Source organism: Aphanomyces invadans (assembly GCF_000520115.1).
Source record: "Aphanomyces invadans strain NJM9701 unplaced genomic scaffold supercont1.16, whole genome shotgun sequence".
NCBI lineage: Eukaryota > Oomycota > Saprolegniomycetes > Saprolegniales > Verrucalvaceae > Aphanomyces > Aphanomyces invadans.
The window spans coordinates 230,607-247,457 of record NW_008580161.1 but is presented as its reverse complement, the minus strand read 5'-3'; the positions used below and the strand labels follow the sequence as shown (position 1 = coordinate 247,457).

The 16,851-nt window shown below is 53.6% G+C and overlaps 6 protein-coding genes across 17 annotated transcripts; 3 read left to right on the top strand and 3 right to left on the bottom strand.

Annotated features, from left to right (window-relative positions):
• The first annotated feature begins 1,818 nt into the window (after positions 1-1,818).
• On the top strand, positions 1,819-3,586 carry H310_08067 (hypothetical protein). 3 transcript variants are annotated; one of them, XM_008873687.1, is made up of 3 exons: positions 1,820-1,867; positions 1,920-3,338; positions 3,393-3,586. In XM_008873687.1, the coding sequence occupies exon 2, from the start codon at positions 2,352-2,354 to the stop codon at positions 3,336-3,338; it is 987 nt and encodes a 328-aa protein (XP_008871909.1). In that variant the 5' UTR covers positions 1,820-1,867; positions 1,920-2,351; the 3' UTR covers positions 3,393-3,586. The 3 variants fall into 3 exon arrangements, with proteins under 3 accessions (XP_008871907.1, XP_008871909.1, XP_008871908.1); XM_008873685.1 differs by having other exon boundaries at positions 1,819-3,338; XM_008873686.1 differs by having other exon boundaries at positions 1,920-3,586.
• A 470-nt stretch (positions 3,587-4,056) lies between these two features.
• On the top strand, positions 4,057-4,603 carry H310_08066 (hypothetical protein). The gene is made up of 2 exons (XM_008873684.1): positions 4,057-4,330; positions 4,372-4,603. Exons 1-2 carry the CDS (start codon positions 4,074-4,076, stop codon positions 4,424-4,426), a joined length of 312 nt encoding a protein of 103 aa, XP_008871906.1. The 5' UTR covers positions 4,057-4,073; the 3' UTR covers positions 4,427-4,603.
• On the bottom strand, positions 4,581-6,401 carry H310_08065 (hypothetical protein). Its single transcript, XM_008873683.1, has 3 exons — positions 6,055-6,401; positions 5,668-6,010; positions 4,581-5,620 (listed from the first exon to the last, which is right to left on the bottom strand). The coding sequence occupies exons 1-3, from the start codon at positions 6,357-6,359 to the stop codon at positions 4,853-4,855; spliced, it is 1,416 nt and encodes a 471-aa protein (XP_008871905.1). The 5' UTR covers positions 6,360-6,401; the 3' UTR covers positions 4,581-4,852.
• A 450-nt stretch (positions 6,402-6,851) lies between these two features.
• Positions 6,852-12,190, top strand: H310_08064. Of its 2 annotated transcripts, none has more exons than XM_008873682.1 (16): positions 6,852-7,186; positions 7,245-7,414; positions 7,535-7,601; positions 7,715-8,099; positions 8,258-8,508; positions 8,672-8,877; positions 8,935-9,227; positions 9,291-9,672; positions 9,745-9,993; positions 10,049-10,274; positions 10,320-10,630; positions 10,682-11,014; positions 11,063-11,293; positions 11,349-11,615; positions 11,664-11,821; positions 11,877-12,190. In XM_008873682.1, exons 1-16 carry the CDS (start codon positions 6,862-6,864, stop codon positions 11,950-11,952), a joined length of 3,930 nt encoding a protein of 1,309 aa, XP_008871904.1. In that variant the 5' UTR covers positions 6,852-6,861; the 3' UTR covers positions 11,953-12,190. The 2 variants fall into 2 exon arrangements, with proteins under 2 accessions (XP_008871904.1, XP_008871903.1); XM_008873681.1 differs by having other exon boundaries at positions 6,862-7,186; positions 11,900-12,161.
• H310_08063 (hypothetical protein) lies at positions 12,140-13,837 on the bottom strand. 6 transcript variants are annotated; one of them, XM_008873676.1, is made up of 6 exons: positions 13,727-13,837; positions 13,462-13,680; positions 12,561-13,398; positions 12,398-12,512; positions 12,288-12,341; positions 12,140-12,241 (listed from the first exon to the last, which is right to left on the bottom strand). In XM_008873676.1, exons 1-6 carry the CDS (start codon positions 13,791-13,793, stop codon positions 12,197-12,199), a joined length of 1,338 nt encoding a protein of 445 aa, XP_008871898.1. In that variant the 5' UTR covers positions 13,794-13,837; the 3' UTR covers positions 12,140-12,196. The 6 variants fall into 6 exon arrangements, with proteins under 6 accessions (XP_008871898.1, XP_008871897.1, XP_008871901.1 ...); XM_008873675.1 differs by having other exon boundaries at positions 12,398-13,398; XM_008873679.1 differs by having other exon boundaries at positions 12,288-12,512.
• H310_08062 (serine/threonine protein kinase) lies at positions 13,819-16,769 on the bottom strand. Of its 4 annotated transcripts, none has more exons than XM_008873673.1 (10): positions 16,680-16,769; positions 16,360-16,628; positions 16,205-16,312; positions 15,886-16,147; positions 15,436-15,788; positions 15,217-15,395; positions 15,013-15,162; positions 14,548-14,969; positions 14,330-14,496; positions 13,819-14,280 (listed from the first exon to the last, which is right to left on the bottom strand). In XM_008873673.1, exons 1-9 carry the CDS (start codon positions 16,736-16,738, stop codon positions 14,379-14,381), a joined length of 1,920 nt encoding a protein of 639 aa, XP_008871895.1. In that variant the 5' UTR covers positions 16,739-16,769; the 3' UTR covers positions 13,819-14,280; positions 14,330-14,378. The 4 variants fall into 4 exon arrangements, with proteins under 4 accessions (XP_008871895.1, XP_008871893.1, XP_008871896.1 ...); XM_008873671.1 differs by having other exon boundaries at positions 14,330-14,483; XM_008873674.1 differs by having other exon boundaries at positions 14,330-14,969.
• Positions 16,770-16,851: the final 82 nt, after the last annotated feature.

The window sequence follows — 16,851 nt, the reverse complement described above, 5'->3', positions numbered from 1 at the left end:
ACCCGCTGACGTGGCCTGGATTCGGCCAATGAAAACGCGTTTGAGAAAGGCCTGGATCGAGACGATCCGACGGCAGGTACGAGTCAGCAAGGCCAAGGGTGCTGCCTTTAAGCTGCAACCTCCTACACGTCCGACCATTCTGAAATGGATTAGTGACGTTTGGAATGATTTACCTACGAGAACGATTTTGAATGGGTTTGCCAAGTGTCGAATTATTAGTGTAGGGGACTTTGTGTCGGAGGAGTTAGACGTTGTAGTTGATGACGATACTCTGGCTGAGCTTATGACGAGCTGCTCCATCGACAATACAATCGATTCGTCGCATGACATTGCCGAGTTAGATTTTGAAGAAATTAATTAATACACTTCTGTTTTGTATTGAATATTTCTTCTGGATTAACTATGGAACACTATATCTGTGATAGCTTATATACTTTGAAATTTTATTTATAATCTCAGTTTTGGGGTGTGCTAATTGAACTTGATATTTGTATGTCTAAACTGAATTACAATTACTCTCGCCGTGTTGTCGTGGGGTTGTGAAATATCACCTGTCTAAACCGATATAAACTTGACGGTATAAACACGGTAGGTGCCTTATCGATCCCTTTCTTCCCGATACACCCAAGGGTGCGAAACTGGTGGCTGACAGCCGCCTACAGCAAATGCCACGAATGCGCCTCCCAGGGGGATCCACCAGTCGGCGCTCAGCGCTGTCGAAACGGTGCCACTTCATATGCCACCCCGCAGCACCCAAACGTGAGACCGACCGGACAAAAGAGTCGCCTTGTTCTACCGATGGCGATGGTGACGCAGCAGCTAATGAATTCAACGCCCTGCACGATGAACTCGCTGTGGACAAACCTTTACTCAGATTGTACGGCGTCGTGCCTTGATAATGTTACAACCCGACGGCATGAACGAAAAATTCATTCTTCAAAATATAAATTCAAATGTTAAGATATGCGGATCGAGGAGCCAAAAAAATAGAAGTGGATAAAAATATTACGACACAGAAATCGATTTTCACCGTTCATGCTTGATACAAAATTACGCACACGCACATGACAAATGTAGATTTATCCTTTCAACGAATACAACCGACCCCGATATTGCATAATCTGAGACAAGAATTATGTCGCGGGACGAAACAATTGTCGGCACCCCCCTCGCCGGTATAGCTCATTCAACTCCTGTTGACGTCCGAGTGGTTGGGCTAAAACAACGATGATGCGCCCGACACCTCCATTCCTTCGTCGCATACTATTCGACATGTTGCAATCCCATCTCAAGTGGCCCACCCACGAAGTTGATGCCTTCATATTGTTTTGTCGTATTCAATTCATCTACAGATATTTCTTGTCCAAACATGTCAGCATAATTATTTGTCAACTTCCACAATAGTCAATGCAAAATGTGAGAACACGAGGAACTCTTTCGAAAACGAAAACGCGTTAACGCGTTCAACATTTTCACTATATTTTCACGACAGGTTTGACCAATCCGGCATAAATTCCTCGCCGACATCATTCAGAATATTGCCGTTTTGGTCGAAATATCGCGAAGATAGTATAACCTGACCAGCACGTCGCGAGTGGAAGGACGAGGACAAGTCCACTGATACTGCTGCGCGCGTCCTGCAGTTGCTTTCGCACATCGGCACTTCCTTCGTAGGCGCGTCATGAAGCGTCGCGCAAGTCGACATGTACGGGACATGCCGATCTGGGTGTTGTGGTAGCAGGAAAAGTCGCATATTTTGCGTCGTGATTGGCTCACCAAAACTGGTTAGTCTGGAGCATCATTTTCAAATCTGTCACATCGGCGCCGAATCCATGGCTAAAGCTATCAAGCAGCGCGTCTACCATGGGTACAACGAGCCGTACACGTACTTGGATCCGCTCACGCAAAACATCCCCCAGGCAGCACGTGATGCCAACCTTCGCCCGCCCCCACCCCGAGTGCCCAAGGACTACGACATTTTCATTGGAATATCAACTTACCGCGACGGCCCGCGCTGCGGCTTCACCCTGTACACAGCGTTTTCCCGAGCCAAACACCCCGAACGCATCACGATTGGATTGGTCGATCAAACCCAGGACGACGACACGACGTGCGTCGACGAGTATTGCAAGTTGGCCGAGGCCTCGGATTGGAAAGAGTGCAAGTTCAAAAGCCAAATTCGCGTCGATGCGAGGGACTCGCGGACGTCCAAAGGGCCGACGCTGGCGCGGTGGCAGCAGCAGCAACTCATTAAGGACGAAGAGTTCTGTCTGCAAATTGACGCGCACAGCCAGTTCCTTCCCAACTGGGATGTCGAGATCGTGGACGAGTGGCTTCGAACGGACAACGAAATGGCCGTCTTGACTACGTATCCTATGAACTATTCTTTCATGGGCGAAGGTCTGACCCACCAAACGCGGTACAGCTCGCACTTGTGCAACTATCTGAAGCGCACACATGTACAAGACATCCCCATCATCCGGGGGATGATGCTGATTGAAGACAGCGAGTTCCCACAAATGGCGGCGTTGTGGGGTGGGTGCTTATCCTTTAGCAAGTGCCACGCCGAGCGCCGCGCTCCCAACGACAAGCACATGAACTGGGTGTTTTGGGGCGAAGAGTACCTTCGCAGCATGCAATTGTGGACCCGTGGCTACGACCTGTACTCGCCTTCCAAGTACGGCCACGTCGTCTTTCACAACTGGTCGGACGACAAGGGGATGAAGAAGCGGTTCTGGGACAATGTGACGCAAGTGATGACCCGGGAAGAGCACGACATGGAAGAGAAGCTTGCGTACAATCGATTGCGAATGGTGCTGACACTGCCGTTCAATGGCCCGGTCGACGCCCAAGAGATCGACAAATTTCACGGAGGCAAGGTCCGGTCGGTGGAGCAGTTTCTCCAGTTTTCTGGCATTTCCAACACAAATCCAGCCTTGGACGAGTTTCGATGTGAACAATTACACTGGGTCCCGTACGCCATCCCTGAAATCATCGAAGAATTTCTGCCAGGCTGGAGAATGCGCCCCGCGTTGCAAAGCAATGGCGGCCTCTTGAATGCGACGGACGACATGCCTAATAGTGTCAACGGGTCGTGGCGGGAGCGCGAGAAGGATTTGATCCAACGTGTCCTGGACAAGCTTGAAGCCTTGCAAACACCGAATGCTGAGTCGTCCCAAATGCTTCACGAGATTCAACGTGACGTCAGCCTTCTCACACATCCTCATCAAAGCATGTGGCCGTTGGCATTTGTGTGGCTGGGAATGCTGTCGGTGTGGCTTATATTCCGGCGCACGCGATCGCCGTATGCGCCAGTCCCGACAACGGCAGGGGCGTAGGTAATCGAGTGTGTTGTGTAGTGCCTGTGATGACGTATAATGCGAAGTCGACAGGCGTACTCCATGGCCATGATGTCGAATTCAAGCGTGCATGTCGAGTTGCTGCGAACTGAGTCTAGCTCTGGCGAAGTTGCCCGAACAGACGACCAGCCTATGCTGCAATCCCTCGATAGTGGATGAATAGGTAAGGCACTAGTGTTACGAAGCGCCATCCGAGAACCGGTAAGGAAGTGCATTAAGACCATGAGTTCTGTTTTGATATGAATTCAACAAAACGATGGTGATGATGTCGGCGCTGTGCATGACGAAAGCGCACGGTTGCATCGGTTGATACGTACTACTAGCAAATAAACGGAACACCCTTCGACATAGCTGTCGATGGATCCACGCGCACGCGAGGAGCAATTGCACCCACCGCATCCACGACACGATCGCCACGTGTCTCTAGCGCTGCATGCGACATTTGGGTACACACTTTTTCGGCGCGGCGTTTGTGAGTGAGTCCATGGGTGGATCAGGCACGACCAAAGCCTTCGCTTGAGACCAATTAATTCGACAAGATTCCATGCAGCTCAACGCAGCGCCACTGAGCTGCAGACACAGTAGCCATCCACGACCATGGAGGAACTGGTGGCTGGGCAATGTGAATCCTCGACTCCAATTGGCTCATGTTGACCAATGAGAAGCTGCGATCTTTTGTCCGAAAGGTCACCACTGTTCCAACCACACTGGAGCATGTCGAAGGCGGCGAAGAAGGACGACGTGACGGTGGGCGCGCTGCGCATCGTGCACAAGGATAGCTCCAAGGAAATGGAAGAGTTCATCGTGAATAGCGCGACGAACGCGCTCAAGGCATACTACAAAGGCGACAAGAACCACTTCACTGAAGTCGCACAACAGATCAAGAAAGAACTGGAAGAGTCCAACGACGGGAGCTGGCACGTGATCGTGGGCAAGTCCTTCGGATCGTTCGTGACACACGAAGTTAAAAAGTACGTGCTGCACCCCTCACACAATTCTCACGGCATTTCAGGATGGTGTACTTTTTCCTCGGGCAAGTCGGGTTTCTCATATTTCGCCATGGATAAACAAACTCATAGTCCCTCCTTCATCTATCATGTCATCGCACATGCAACTTTTGCTGCCAACCGAATGCGTCGACAGAATTGTCATCGGTCCTTTCAATGTCACGATTCATTCCCGGACGTCATCGTCAAAGGAGTTGTTGCAACGATGTTGACTGAAACATGTATCGATATATGCCACGTCTTTGCATTGGTAAGGATGGTTCGTTCGTGGGCCTATCTCGAATCACGCTTTGATCGATTCACATACACAAGTCCTCGAAAGCATGTCAGCGAAGAGGACGTCCAGAAAAGGTAGTACGCTCCTGTAACCATGACGCCTTCCAGCCACATGCAAGGGATGGTGAAATCAATTATATATGTCGTCGTCATGACCGAGCGAGCACTTGATTTGCCGCTCGGCTGCTGGTTCCAGCAACCACGTCACTCTTACGCGTACACCTTGAGCGACCGGTCGAGCGAAGTGGAGACGACAAACTCCAACTGGTTGGCAAGCTTTACGTCCGTAACTTGGCCCTTGTGTTCTTCAAACGTTTTGACAACGTCCCAGTTCTTCTTGCCGGTCTCTTGGTACAACATGACCTTGTCGGTGGCAACGCCCAAGACGGACCCGCCGACTTCCAAGTGGACGGCATGTACCGCCGAGTGGGCATTCAACTCAAGCACACTCTTGAGCTTGCGCAAGTCCCAAAACTTGACGATGCCGTCGGTGCCCCCCGACACGAGATGGTATCCGTTTTCGGAAAACCAGACCGAGTTGACCGCGCCAGTGTGCCCTTCAAACGTCGCAACATTCTTGGTCGACGCCACGTCCCAAATACGAATGGTCGAATCGGCCTGCGCCGTGGCAAAGATCGCGCCATCGGGGTGGAACTGGACGTCGTGCACGGCCTTGGCTTCCGAGCTCACTGACTTGAGCAAGGAACCCGTTCCAATGTCGTGAAAAACCCACGTCGAATCGTCCGATGAAGAGCCGAGGTACGAACCCGTGGGATGCACGGCCATTCCAGTGACCGCGCCATTGTAGCCATCGAGGGTGTGTGCTGCCTGGTAGGTTGGTGCTGTCCAGAGCTTAATCGACTTGTCTGCCGACCCTGTAAATATAATGTCTGCGGTCGGGTGGAAGAGCACCTTTTGCACCTTCTTTGCGTGGCCAGAGAGCGTGTGCTCGACTTTACCGGTCGATGTGTTGAAGATCTGCATGGAAATGTGAGAGCAGCGAGGATGGGTAACAGTTTGGAGACCTTGGCGTGTCGGTCGTTCCCCCCCGTGAGGACACGTTCTCCCTTGATGTCCACAGTCAAAACGCCAGGTTTGTCGGTTTGGTGCAGTGTTTGGCTCGTCTTGGCATGCAACGACGCAGGAGTCTTCGCAAGCTCTTCCACGTGGCGCTCCTTCTTGCGGTAATGAGCCAATTCCTTCGCACGCGCAGCGACTGCAGCAGTGACATGCACCCAAGGGTCATCCGAGGATTCACCGTTCGACGACGACGATGCGGTTTGCTTGAGTGTCTCGATGTCGCGGTTCAAACGAGCAATCACGCGGCACGCGGCATCGTATTGATACAACGCGTGGGATAGCTCTCGTCTGCAGCAATCGTTAGAACGGTGTGGTGAAGCAAACAGGAGTACCGAGTGGTCTGTAAATGCTGCTTGAGTTCAAACATTTCGAGCGCATGCGCATCATACTCTGTCTGAAGGGCGGAAAGCAAGGACGGGATCGAGGCTGTGACCTTGGACGGCGGGGCTGCGCTCGTTGCGACCGTCGACAGTTTGAGGGGAAGTAGGTCCTCGGGCGCCACAAGCGATTCTGAGAGTGGGCACAGGTTTCCGTGTGTTTTCAGGTATTCCTCGATCAAGCGCTTTTCGTACACATGGCCCGACTTGATGTTGACAACGGGCACTTCACACACAGCGCCGCTCAACCCACACAGCATGATGCTTCGTTCTTGATGCCAAATTCACCACCCAAATCTCACGGGGTTCGAATTTTAATTCCACCACAACCTCTGATCCTCTGATAGGCAAACCTCTTTTACTTGATTTCTCTGAGATTCGATATGAACCCTGGGAGATTGGATGTTCCAGTACTGCCCTTTTCACGAGAAATTGCGTGCTTCATCTGAAGCATATAGGCTCGCCTTGTCCCCAACAGCCACTTACTTGACATTCCATTGATTGAGGGGGACAGGTGAGTGTTTTTCCACTGTATCCGTCTGGAAAAGAAAGGCATCAAAGGCGAAATGTCCAAACGAATGTTCCTGCTCAACTGCATTCAGTCAAAATATAATACGTACCAAGTGAGGTGGACTTACGTGAACAGGACAAATATTAGCAGATTTCGCCAATGTCGAGGAAATTTGTATAATATGAGATTATAAAGTATTGGAGGTTTCACATTGACGGGATGTCCCAAGCAACATTGCAGTCGTCACCGTCATGTGGGTAGCTCGAGGGCTTCCTCGCGTGATCAAGCGTGAGTCCGATGCATCCGTCGTGGCGTTCAGCACGCTGGGGCAATGGAAGGTCGAAGTGACACCAACTAGCATCCAATTGCAGTGTATGTACCATAAAGATGCGCCGCCATTTCCTCCAACACGCCTTGCTCGAGAAACGGAGTCGACCCCTCTCGCAAGCGCGTTTCTCCCAAGCAACGACACATCAAGAATTGTCGTGCTCACTCCCACGACCCTTGAAATGTACAGCTACGTGTTGGATTTGACGGATGGCGTGCGACTTCATGCCCATGAATCCATAACGTTTGGTACGATAATCGAAACCAAAGCGCACTGCATTGACGTGCGGTGTGCTTTAACTGGTAGGAAAGGACGGCGTCGAAGAAGGCACATGCCTTGCCGTAAACGAAGATCATATCTTTATCGGGACGTCAATCGCTCGAACTATGATCTTCCGCTGGGCGGTCATGGGCAACGGAGGCCACGTCATTGCTCCCCTCGATTCCTTCAACCAACTTCATGCCACCACGGCAACAGTACGTTGGCTCTCCTTTCATGTCCATTTTGCGTCGCACGGATGGCTCATGTTATTTCGTTCCTGCGTTCATGGCGGTCTCTATACTGCCTGACCTGATGCATCCCGATTCTACGTGCAGGGCACACTTCAATGCACTTCCATTGCATGCAACTCGTCATTCCACTTGACGAGTCGCGTTGTTCTCGGTACGTCAACCGTCGCGGCACTCTTGATGACGACACGAGGTTTTTCGTTTTCGACTTTATATTCCACTTGAAACGATCGTCCACGTTGGGAAGGCTTTAACCGTGCCATGTAGCGGCCTCCTTTTCCGACGGGACCTGTGCAGTGCTGACATTCAAACCGCCCACAGCATCGTCCGCGTTCCATTTGGATCATCTCGAAGTCGTGCGACAGGTATCCAACAGCACGATCGTTGCGCTTGACGCAGATGCGGGGCTGCTGGCAGTCGGGACAACAACCAGCGTCGTGCACTTGTTTCGGCTTCACCATCCCAAACGAAGAAGCGACGCATCGTGGTCATCCCGATCGAGTGCCATCCTGCGAATGGACGACACGCCGTTGGTTCCGCCAGACGATGATTCTGTCAACCTTTCGTTGGGGCTGTGGGGGTATTCCAGCGACGACGTTGGCCCAGTATCGAGTCTGGCATTCACGGACGACGGTCGTGCCATTGCCATTGGGTACGTATGACTTGGTGGACCGAAATGAGTCGATACTCTTCATGTCCATGATGGAAGAAAGCGTGCGTTTGGCGCCAAATTGCACCTGTTGTGACGACGGTGCTTATGAAATGATGGGGGGTCGTTGCGAAGGGAATTGTGAAGCGAGTGCGGTGTAGGTACGCCCGCCGTGGCCTGAGTGTGTTTTCAACGGACGGATGCAAGTTGATGTCGACATTACACCAAGTGGGTGTGGGTCCGTCCAAGACTGAAGTTGCTCCATACGGTGTTCAGCGCGTGAGTTGGAGCCATGCCGCGTTGACGTTGGCAATTCTTCCCAATGGCCAACCTGCTGAGCTTTCGACGATTTACGATCGAGAAGTACCAAATATTACCCTCTTTTCCGTGGTCGACGTCGAGTTGTCCAAAGGTAAGGCATGCCCATTATATGGGGGGCCGAGTGAGTGGTGAAATGCATCTGTGAAATGGGATTGACGGTTGATGGCATGGGGTTACGAAATGAGACAAAACGATTTGAACTGGTTTACTCTTGACGGCAAGAGGAATGGAAGCCCTTACGAATGAAAATATAGATGAAGATGGTTTGTGCTTGTCGCTGGCGGGGGAGCCAAATCAACCAGGTGCGTGGGTGCGAAGCGAGGAGCCGTTCGTTCCTCGGACCAGTGACGGTCGCCCTGGCCCGGCCGAATTGTCGAGAAAATTGCAAGGCGGTGAACTCTTGCTGTCGATCGACGGATCACCCATGTGGCAAAGTCCCTTCGAGGAGATCGTGCATCGAGTACAATTCCATTCTATTGCCGCATTGGAAGTTTTCGTGCTGAACTGTCGACCATAGCTCAAGGAGGTCCCAGTCGGGTCCACTGTTGCCATCACGTTCCTCGTGGTGTGCGATGAGGAAGCGTTTTCTCTGGCCGTGGACGCTTTGAGCAGCGAAACATTTCGCACGTCGCATCACGTTGAATGGACCACGGACCATTCCATTTGGGAGTACAGCTTGCGCATGCAAGCTCTTCATGGCGATTGTAACACGGGCACAGCACCCACGTCGCTGTTGGATTTTGAAGCAAATGCGAGATTCAACGGATGGGCTGCGCTGCGCGATTGTTCCAAGCGCGTGGCCTTGCATCGGTATGATATTTTTGCAAAGTGACGTAGAGGTGTGTTTGGGTCATGTCAGTGTTGTGACTGCAGGTACGTCAAGTTGTACTTGAGTCTATTTCCAACGGTATCGCCTCTCGAAGCCCTCGAGCTTCTGGAGCCCGACAGTATTACCTCGTCGCCGACTCGAGCTTCGACGCCACAAATGCCTTTGTTCCCATCGGTGGTGCTGCTCGATTTTGCCCGATCTGTGCTTCCTCTCGACCGCAGCGATCTCCACTTGCTAGAGTCACAGGGTGTCGTGATGGTATCTTCTCGGAGTTGCAACGACCCATGTGGCGTTCTAAGCTCGGTGACGGCTCCTGTTCCAACTACGTATGCCCAGGCCAACTTTCCCATGCAGCACTTGGCCGTGAATTCTACCAACACGCGCCTGGCAGTTGCTGGAACGCGAGGTTTTGCCCTCCTGAACAAGGTAAATTACCCAAATGGATGTGCATGGCTTTGAAGATGGCCAACCATAAACGCGTGGGATGATGACTTGTAGCGGACAAACAAGTGGCTCATGTTTGGAAGTGAGCTGGAAGAGCAGTCGTTTGGTGTGGTTGCCATCACGTGGTGGAAAGACGACATGGTCGTGGCTCTCGTTCGTGAGTCCAACCAAGCGCTTTTTCTGGACGCATTTCCTCGGAACAGATTGGATATGGAGTCGCGCAAGGCCCACATTGCCGTCTTAAATGATGTCCATGCACTCACAGTGGACGACGATGCCGTATATTGTTTGTCTGACTCCAAGGTAGTGTTCGACTTGCATCAAGGATGCATGGTGGAGATTCATGAACAACTTTTAGTTGTGGGTGTACCGCATCGCCGCTTCAGCGACCGTCGAGAGCAGTGCGTTTGCGTTCAGTTTGCGGCTGTGCCGGACGGAGCCGTTGCCCCTCTGTAATGCAGTCGTCGGTCGGACGCGTTGCTTCAGCGTTGTGCCGCGGCTGCAACGGCGCATTGGTCACGAATCGGAATCCAACTCGTGGTTTGGAGGGATGATGTGGTCTCTGTTTTCTGAGCCCACTTCTCGTAAGCGCTTGCTGTTGGTCCTCACGTTGTCAACAGTTGTCGTAGAATGGACGATTCCTCGCTTTCTTATCCTCGATCAAGTGAATAACGCATACCTCTGGGACCCTGAAACGAAAATCCAGACGCTGCTTGCGACAGGCATATCTCAAATCTCTCACTGGTCGCCCCGAGGCTGGCCGCTGTTGTGCTCCCATGTTGTGGGACTGTACGGTCGCCACGGCTACCAAGTGTGGTGGCCGTTCTTGGAAGGCATTGCATTTGCGCCGCCAGTCAACGATGATGTGGCGATTCAATTTCTCCAGGCAAACGATCCATTTCGATCCAAGCAAGTCGCGCCCAACCTGTCCAACACATTGGTACGATGTTTACACGCTTGTGAGTCGTGAACAGTATTTCGTGTAACGTAGACGTGGGAATCGTATGTTCGTCTTTTGGCGGAATACGGCGTCCACTTGCAATCGGGCGATGCTGGATTTGGCTGCTCGATGCCCATGCTCTTGGATCCGCTCTTGCGGTTCAACCCGGAAGTGCAGATCCTTGGAGTACATCCCGACTTTGGTGTCCTCGTGGGAGCGCTTCAAGAAAATTACATGGGTGTGTTTGACGTGTCGTGCCGCGTACAGCCATTTGTGCACACGACCATTTGTTATTTGCTCGTCCACCACCAAACCGAGATGGCGGCGGCGATTCGTCATGCCATATCTCGACGATGTGCGCTGACGACTTTGACGCAAGAGCTGGTACGACCACCCAGTCGCCATGTCCAACCTCTAATTGGTGGTGGCAAGGTCCTTGTCACAATACTCGACAACGTCTACCAGACAAAGTGGAACGTGGCCGTGTTGGAGAAGGCGCTAGCGCTGCTGAAGGACACCGACCATGACATGGAAACGTACTGCGAAATTGTGGCCAACGTGGCGCGAAAGGTTGAACCGAATCGCCTGTCGTTGCTCTTCCCGTTAGCCGGTGACCCCACGCAGTTGCTGCAACTGTGCCGCCAACGCAACGAAGTCCGAACGGTACCACGAGAAAACGACCTGTTCCACGACACGTGTTCAAGGGGACCTCGCGTAGGCAGCAAATTTTCTGTTGTGCTTGGATGAGTCGGGGACAGCGAACGAACCATCTACGTTCCGGCCTCGAACAAACAGCTACGCCCAATTCCAATCACGCAGTGCCGTTGCGTTTGAACTGCTCGTGGATTGTTGCGAAAAGGACCAGTTGGCGCTGGCGATGCAAGTCGTACGAGTCGCGAGGGCTTGGGAACCAGACCATTATCGATCGAACAACCAACAGTACGATCGATACATTGACGAGCAAGTGGGGAAATACGCGTTTCAGGTACGTTGTTGCTATCGGTGCAGGTTTGACCATTTGAACAATGTCTAGATGTTGGTCCAGCACCGATTCGATAAAGTGGTTTGGCTTCTGACGCAAGTCGAAGCCGCCCTGCCGACACTACATGGCGAAGAGCTTGGTATTCACGACAAGAACGTCCAGTTGATCCAAGCGCGACTGTTGGCACTGCTAACTCCAGCCCAACTGAGGTAGACCTGTTCACACGAAAACGCCCCATGGATGCTATTGGGTGGAGAGTTGAAGGGCTAAGCTTTCGTGGGTGGTAGAAAACTACATGCCGGTGTCACTGCAGCGCGCTACGAGCAATGGGCGAGTCTGATCAAAAACTTGCTCGAACAGTCACCTCCTCGACTCCATCGACTCCAACCCAAGACGTAATACCATCGTCGTTGGCATCCACTCCGTCGAAAGTCGTGATTCCAAAAGTCGGCGGTGACGTTACGGAGCGCGCCTTTGCGAGCTTTCTCCAAGACGACCTCTCTGTCCACTCAAACAACTGTACGATGTTGTGGTAACAGGGGAATTTTGTCTTGACAACCTTAAGGTGGGTGGTGGGCTTGGTTCTATTCGTGGGGCTCTTGGTTTTGTGCAAGAAAACCCGACAATTTCTAGCCCACCGTGAGCTAGAGTCGAATTGGACTCCCGTATATATACCTTGTATTCGTTATAGGACGACCGGAGGTGGCCATAGTCATCTTCACTGTGCACCTACAAGCGCGTCGCGGTCAGCACGTCGACGTCGCAGTGCCAACTTGTTGCCACACAGGCTCATTGCAGCACAGTTCAAAGTGCCGTTCAAAGAGGACGAGGCGCATGTGGAGCCGCGCTTTCTTGGCTTCCAGTCTCTCTCGCGACATCTCGACCACACGTCCACGTACCCTACATCCACCATCCATGACGTGCAAGACAGCGGTGCCGTCCACGCACTCGTTGGACGGGTCGGCTGCGTCCGTGATCTGGTAGTCCATGATGAGCCCGAGGAAGTGGTACAGCTCGTAGAACTGCCGCAGCGACTCTTTTTCTGCAACGCTCGATGGGCGCCGCCCGTGGGCTAGTTGGAATTGTTTGTCAAACGACTTCAATCGCGCTTTGACATGAGCCTTTTCTCGTTGCAGTTTGTCGACTGGCCAAAGGAGGACCTGCTTGGTCAAGGCTAAGTACAGGCGACGGCAAGGCTGGGTTGGAAGCTGCCGGAAGTCGTCACCATGCCGTGGCACGGACCAATTCGGTCGGAACAACAGCGCGAGGACTGACCATCGCCGGCAAAGCCACCCACGCACCAGCGCTTGCAACTTGACCGCAGCAAGCTCGTTTCGATCTCGGACAACGGTAAGAGTTTCTTGGAATGGTTGCTCTTGTGTTGGATCGAGCGCAGCAGACTCACGCTCACTTGGTGGCAGCAACGAGACAACTTGTTCACGTGGCTCGGGAAACAATACAGCGTGGACTGTGTCTTGAATCAGCGCGTCAAACACTTCAGTTGCATCATCACGACTCATAAAGTCGATGTGGAGGAGGACCGCCGCAAAGCATCTCTTGGCAGCGTGCATGCCTTCCATGTGGCTGATGGAGCGGACGGCGCTGACGCCATCCCGGAACAGTAGAGGCGCGAATCGCTCGACGCACTCCGTCATGGCCGACCCCGTTCTCGTCCAAATCTCGTGCAATACGTGCATGACATGGAAAAATCGGTGTTTCGTATGGTCAGGCGGTGAGTGCAGCAACGCCTTGAGCTTCTCAAGATCAGGAGCGTCGTCACAAGAATCTACCCACACTTTTTCAGCCGCACGTTCGTGAGATGGATTGCGTCATGAGGCGCGCCACGTACGTAAACGGACCAGAGTCGGGTACAAGTTGGGCGGAAACAAGTACAAGTTGCAGCACGGGTCAAGGAGGAGCAGGTCCAACGCGGTCCACACAACAGCCGGGTCGATTAAAGCGGAGTCGCTACCATCGTGATGCCACCGCACGTGGCCTCCCTTGAGCGCAGCCACCACGTCTGCAGCCTGGCGCCCTTCCGACGATCTCACGGTACCCGTCGCATGCTCTACCCTTGCTGTGAAACTCACATGCGCACGACGCCGTGCGAATACCTTTCAGATAACCAAGACATGACTCGACCATCGGCCACGTATCGGGCCGTCGACGAGCCATGGCCATCAAGTCCCGTTCCTTCAACACGCCAGAGAAATGCCGCCGCGGTCGTGGTACAATATATATATATAGATACCACACCCATGTGCCGGTGACAGAAACGTGTGGCTACATGCGGCGCCGCCATCCACGTCTTGCCTACAAACTTGTTCTATTCATAGGTGCGCACTCCTTGCAGATCTCTTGACGCGGATTCCCCGATCGAGCTCATTGCGTACGACGAAGGGGTTGGCACCGTCGTGGGGCAACGATGCCAGGTTTGCTCGTCATGCTACGTGGATGCTCGGCGCATGATGCTAAAACGCCGTGGTGGGGCCAACGTCGTCGGCTGGAACTTGGCAAAACGGTGTTGGACAATATAATGCAAGCTGACCAGACTCTTGATGATGTTGAGTGCCCCCAGGCGGGTCGAGTCTCGCGTGGTTTCTGGCAGGTCGGTGTACGCCACGAGGGCAGGGTGTTGCTTGGTGTCGGGATTGTACATGGGACCATGCTACGCATCCCGATCAGTTCTACGTGCCCCTCGACGGCCGGCAACGCACGGTCCATCCATTTCGAACGTATTCCGTCGCCCACACTTCGTGGTCGTTTTCAGCGAGCAAGTCTCCAAGCACGACGAGCTCGCCGGGTAATGCGATGCGCGCCAACGACGCTGGCACGTACTGGTGCGCGTTGGGTTTTCTTGTGACTGTGTACCTGCGCGCGCATCCTGTATCACACTCGTGCCAGTGTCCAATGGACACGATGGCGACTTTCGTACCCCAGTGCGAGAATGCATTTGAGCGACGCCTCGACGGACACGCGATTCCGGGTCTGGGCGCCGTCGTCGAGTTCCCAGAACGGCTTGAGGAGAGGATGCAGCTTGAGGTCGTCGTTTCGATGGGGACCGTAGGACCACCCTGCTAGGACCTTGTCAAAGCACCATTGAAAGTGAAGTTGCTGAGCGAGGGTCGGCAACTCGGATGCCAGTACAGGCGGCAGTGCAATCGATGCAATGTCAATGGGGTGGGGGCGATGTCGCGCTGTCGTAAACGCCGGTGGGCTGACTGGCGCGGATCCCCCAGGACACTCGACCGTCGTCAGCATCGACATTTGGTCCACGGGGCTGGCCCGGCGCATCATGTCAAATTTCGCCTGCAACGGAGACACGGCGGCATGCACGTCGTCGTCGTCGACAACAAGCTTCACCGGCGATGTTAAAAACCATCCACAACCTCGACGATACCTTGGCGGGTGCCATCAACATCGATTTCGTCGAGCTCGTGCAAAGCCACGGGTGGGCAAGGACTTCATCGACCGTCATGCGGCGTGCAGGGTCCTTCACCAGCATGCGCGTGATCAAATCTCGCACGTCGACAGACAGCGCAACCGTGGGCTACACCAAGCGTCGAATGTGCCAGCGCGATGGAATCGTCCCCAGGGGACGTACCGGAAACTCGACTGGCTTCTCTGCGATCTGGTCAAACAAGGCCAAGACACTGTCCGCTTGAAAAGGCAGCTTGCCGACCACAACGGCATACAACGTCACGCCGAGCGCCCACACATCGGCGGCGAACCCCGAATAGGCATCGCCCGAGATGGCTTCAGGCGACAAGAACTCGTACGTGCCTACGGTCGTCTCAGCGAGGGTGGCGACGACAAAGAGGACCTTTCGTGTCGTCGAGAGTGTCGCTGGCGTGCGGCGTCGGTGGGGGTGGCACGGTGTCGGTGGATGTTAGTGCGGTGGCGTTTTCGCAAACCTTCGAACTCAAGTTGACGAGTCGTGGATCGATCGAGCAGTCCTGTTTTTGGATGCCCACCGACGTCGGCGCAGGTTCAAACCAGTGCGCGACGCCCAAGTCGGCCAATTTGCACTCGGAGAAATCGTCCGTCATGAGGATATTGTCGGGCTTGATGTCGCGGTGGACGAGATGGTGCGAGTGAAGGTACTTGAGGCCGATCGTGGCGCACCGCATGAGGCGTTTGAAGTCAGCGTCGACCATGTGCTGCTTGGTGGTAAAGCTACATGTCATGCACTTGGGTGAACGTTCTAGAGATGGTTTATCCGACGCAATTCCCAGTCTGCAACTCGAACGAGGTGACCACGATGGTGGCGTACCGCTTTTGGACCTTGTCGTAGGCGGCAATGGGTCCGCCACCAAGAAATTCCATGACCAGGTAAACATTTCCGTCCTCGCCGTCGCTGTCAGAGCGACATGTCCCACTTCGCGCTTGAATGACGTCGTACAACGATACGACGTGGGGTAAATTGGTCGCCTTCTTTAGCAGAGCGATCTCGCGCTTGACGGCGTCCGTGAGTTGGCCATGGTGATTGAACTTGGTTGCTTTCGTCGGCAGCTTCTTGACTGCGCAGGGCTTGCCTGCAGAGCAAATGCACTCAACTCACGGAGCGCTTGTCGTGAACGCGTGTGCCATACCGTGATATGTGTACAAGTAGACAACCCCCGACGCCCCGCGGCCGAGTTCCCGCACGAAGATGTACTGCCCGTTCAGGACGCCGCGATGACACATGCGCTTTGCAAGACCTGTCAAGTGGGTTGGTAGGCGCGATGCGTCAAAGTTGTGGTTGCACCTGACGCCATCCCGTTGATGCAATTGATTAAACTCTGCATCCATGCTTCTTTTTCGTCATGGGAGTGGGCGGTGTACGTAAGTCGCTTGAGGGATCGATATCGCTGGTGGAGGTGCACTGTGAACGATAGGTCGGCGCCGCGTTCAATGCGGGCGCCAAGGATATGAATGGGTGGCCCCAATTGCTTGGATCGGTCGGGCGACGTATACTTGGTCATGGCGTGCTGAGCTCCGTCCAACACAAACCATCGAGACCGAGGCTTGCCATTGCTACATGAACAAACTCACGACGCAATTTGACCTTGTCGTCCATGTGCATACCTGTTCACATAGTCGAGCAAGCCCTCGCGGACGAGACAAACGACGGCGAACCGCGGCATTGGGCGATGATGCGAGAATCGACCGTTTCACACCCAGATACGTTGAAACATCCGTTGCGACGCCTGCGAAAACGCGGCTGCCATTGACATCCCCTCGCCACTACACAACTGCC

What these genes read in the sequence shown, in the direction of transcription:
- H310_08067 (XM_008873685.1), top strand. Translation starts at nt 1,833, where the DNA reads ATGGCTAAAGCTATCAAGCAGCGCGTCTACCATGGGTACAACGAGCCG.
- H310_08066 (XM_008873684.1), top strand. Translation starts at nt 4,074, where the DNA reads ATGTCGAAGGCGGCGAAGAAGGACGACGTGACGGTGGGCGCGCTGCGC. An exon ending in GTGACACACGAAGTTAAAAA is followed by an intron (nt 4,331 to 4,371) that starts GTACGTGCTGCA and finishes ACGGCATTTCAG; the next exon opens with GATGGTGTACTTTTTCCTCG.
- H310_08065 (XM_008873683.1), bottom strand. Translation starts at nt 6,359, where the DNA reads ATGCTGTGTGGGTTGAGCGGCGCTGTGTGTGAAGTGCCCGTTGTCAAC. An exon ending in CAGCATTTACAGACCACTCG is followed by an intron (nt 6,011 to 6,054) that starts GTACTCCTGTTT and finishes CGATTGCTGCAG; the next exon opens with ACGAGAGCTATCCCACGCGT. An exon ending in GGAACGACCGACACGCCAAG is followed by an intron (nt 5,621 to 5,667) that starts GTCTCCAAACTG and finishes ATTTCCATGCAG; the next exon opens with ATCTTCAACACATCGACCGG.
- H310_08064 (XM_008873681.1), top strand. Translation starts at nt 6,862, where the DNA reads ATGTGGGTAGCTCGAGGGCTTCCTCGCGTGATCAAGCGTGAGTCCGAT. An exon ending in CCATGAATCCATAACGTTTG is followed by an intron (nt 7,187 to 7,244) that starts GTACGATAATCG and finishes TTTAACTGGTAG; the next exon opens with GAAAGGACGGCGTCGAAGAA. An exon ending in AACGCAACGAAGTCCGAACG is followed by an intron (nt 11,294 to 11,348) that starts GTACCACGAGAA and finishes GACCTCGCGTAG; the next exon opens with GCAGCAAATTTTCTGTTGTG.
- H310_08063 (XM_008873675.1), bottom strand. Translation starts at nt 13,793, where the DNA reads ATGGCCATGGCTCGTCGACGGCCCGATACGTGGCCGATGGTCGAGTCA. An exon ending in CCCGACTCTGGTCCGTTTAC is followed by an intron (nt 13,399 to 13,461) that starts GTACGTGGCGCG and finishes AAGTGTGGGTAG; the next exon opens with ATTCTTGTGACGACGCTCCT. An exon ending in CGTCCTATAACGAATACAAG is followed by an intron (nt 12,242 to 12,287) that starts GTATATATACGG and finishes ACGGTGGGCTAG; the next exon opens with AAATTGTCGGGTTTTCTTGC.
- H310_08062 (XM_008873671.1), bottom strand. Translation starts at nt 16,738, where the DNA reads ATGCCGCGGTTCGCCGTCGTTTGTCTCGTCCGCGAGGGCTTGCTCGAC. An exon ending in CATCAACGGGATGGCGTCAG is followed by an intron (nt 16,313 to 16,359) that starts GTGCAACCACAA and finishes CCCACTTGACAG; the next exon opens with GTCTTGCAAAGCGCATGTGT. An exon ending in AAATGCATTCTCGCACTGGG is followed by an intron (nt 14,484 to 14,547) that starts GTACGAAAGTCG and finishes ATGCGCGCGCAG; the next exon opens with GTACACAGTCACAAGAAAAC.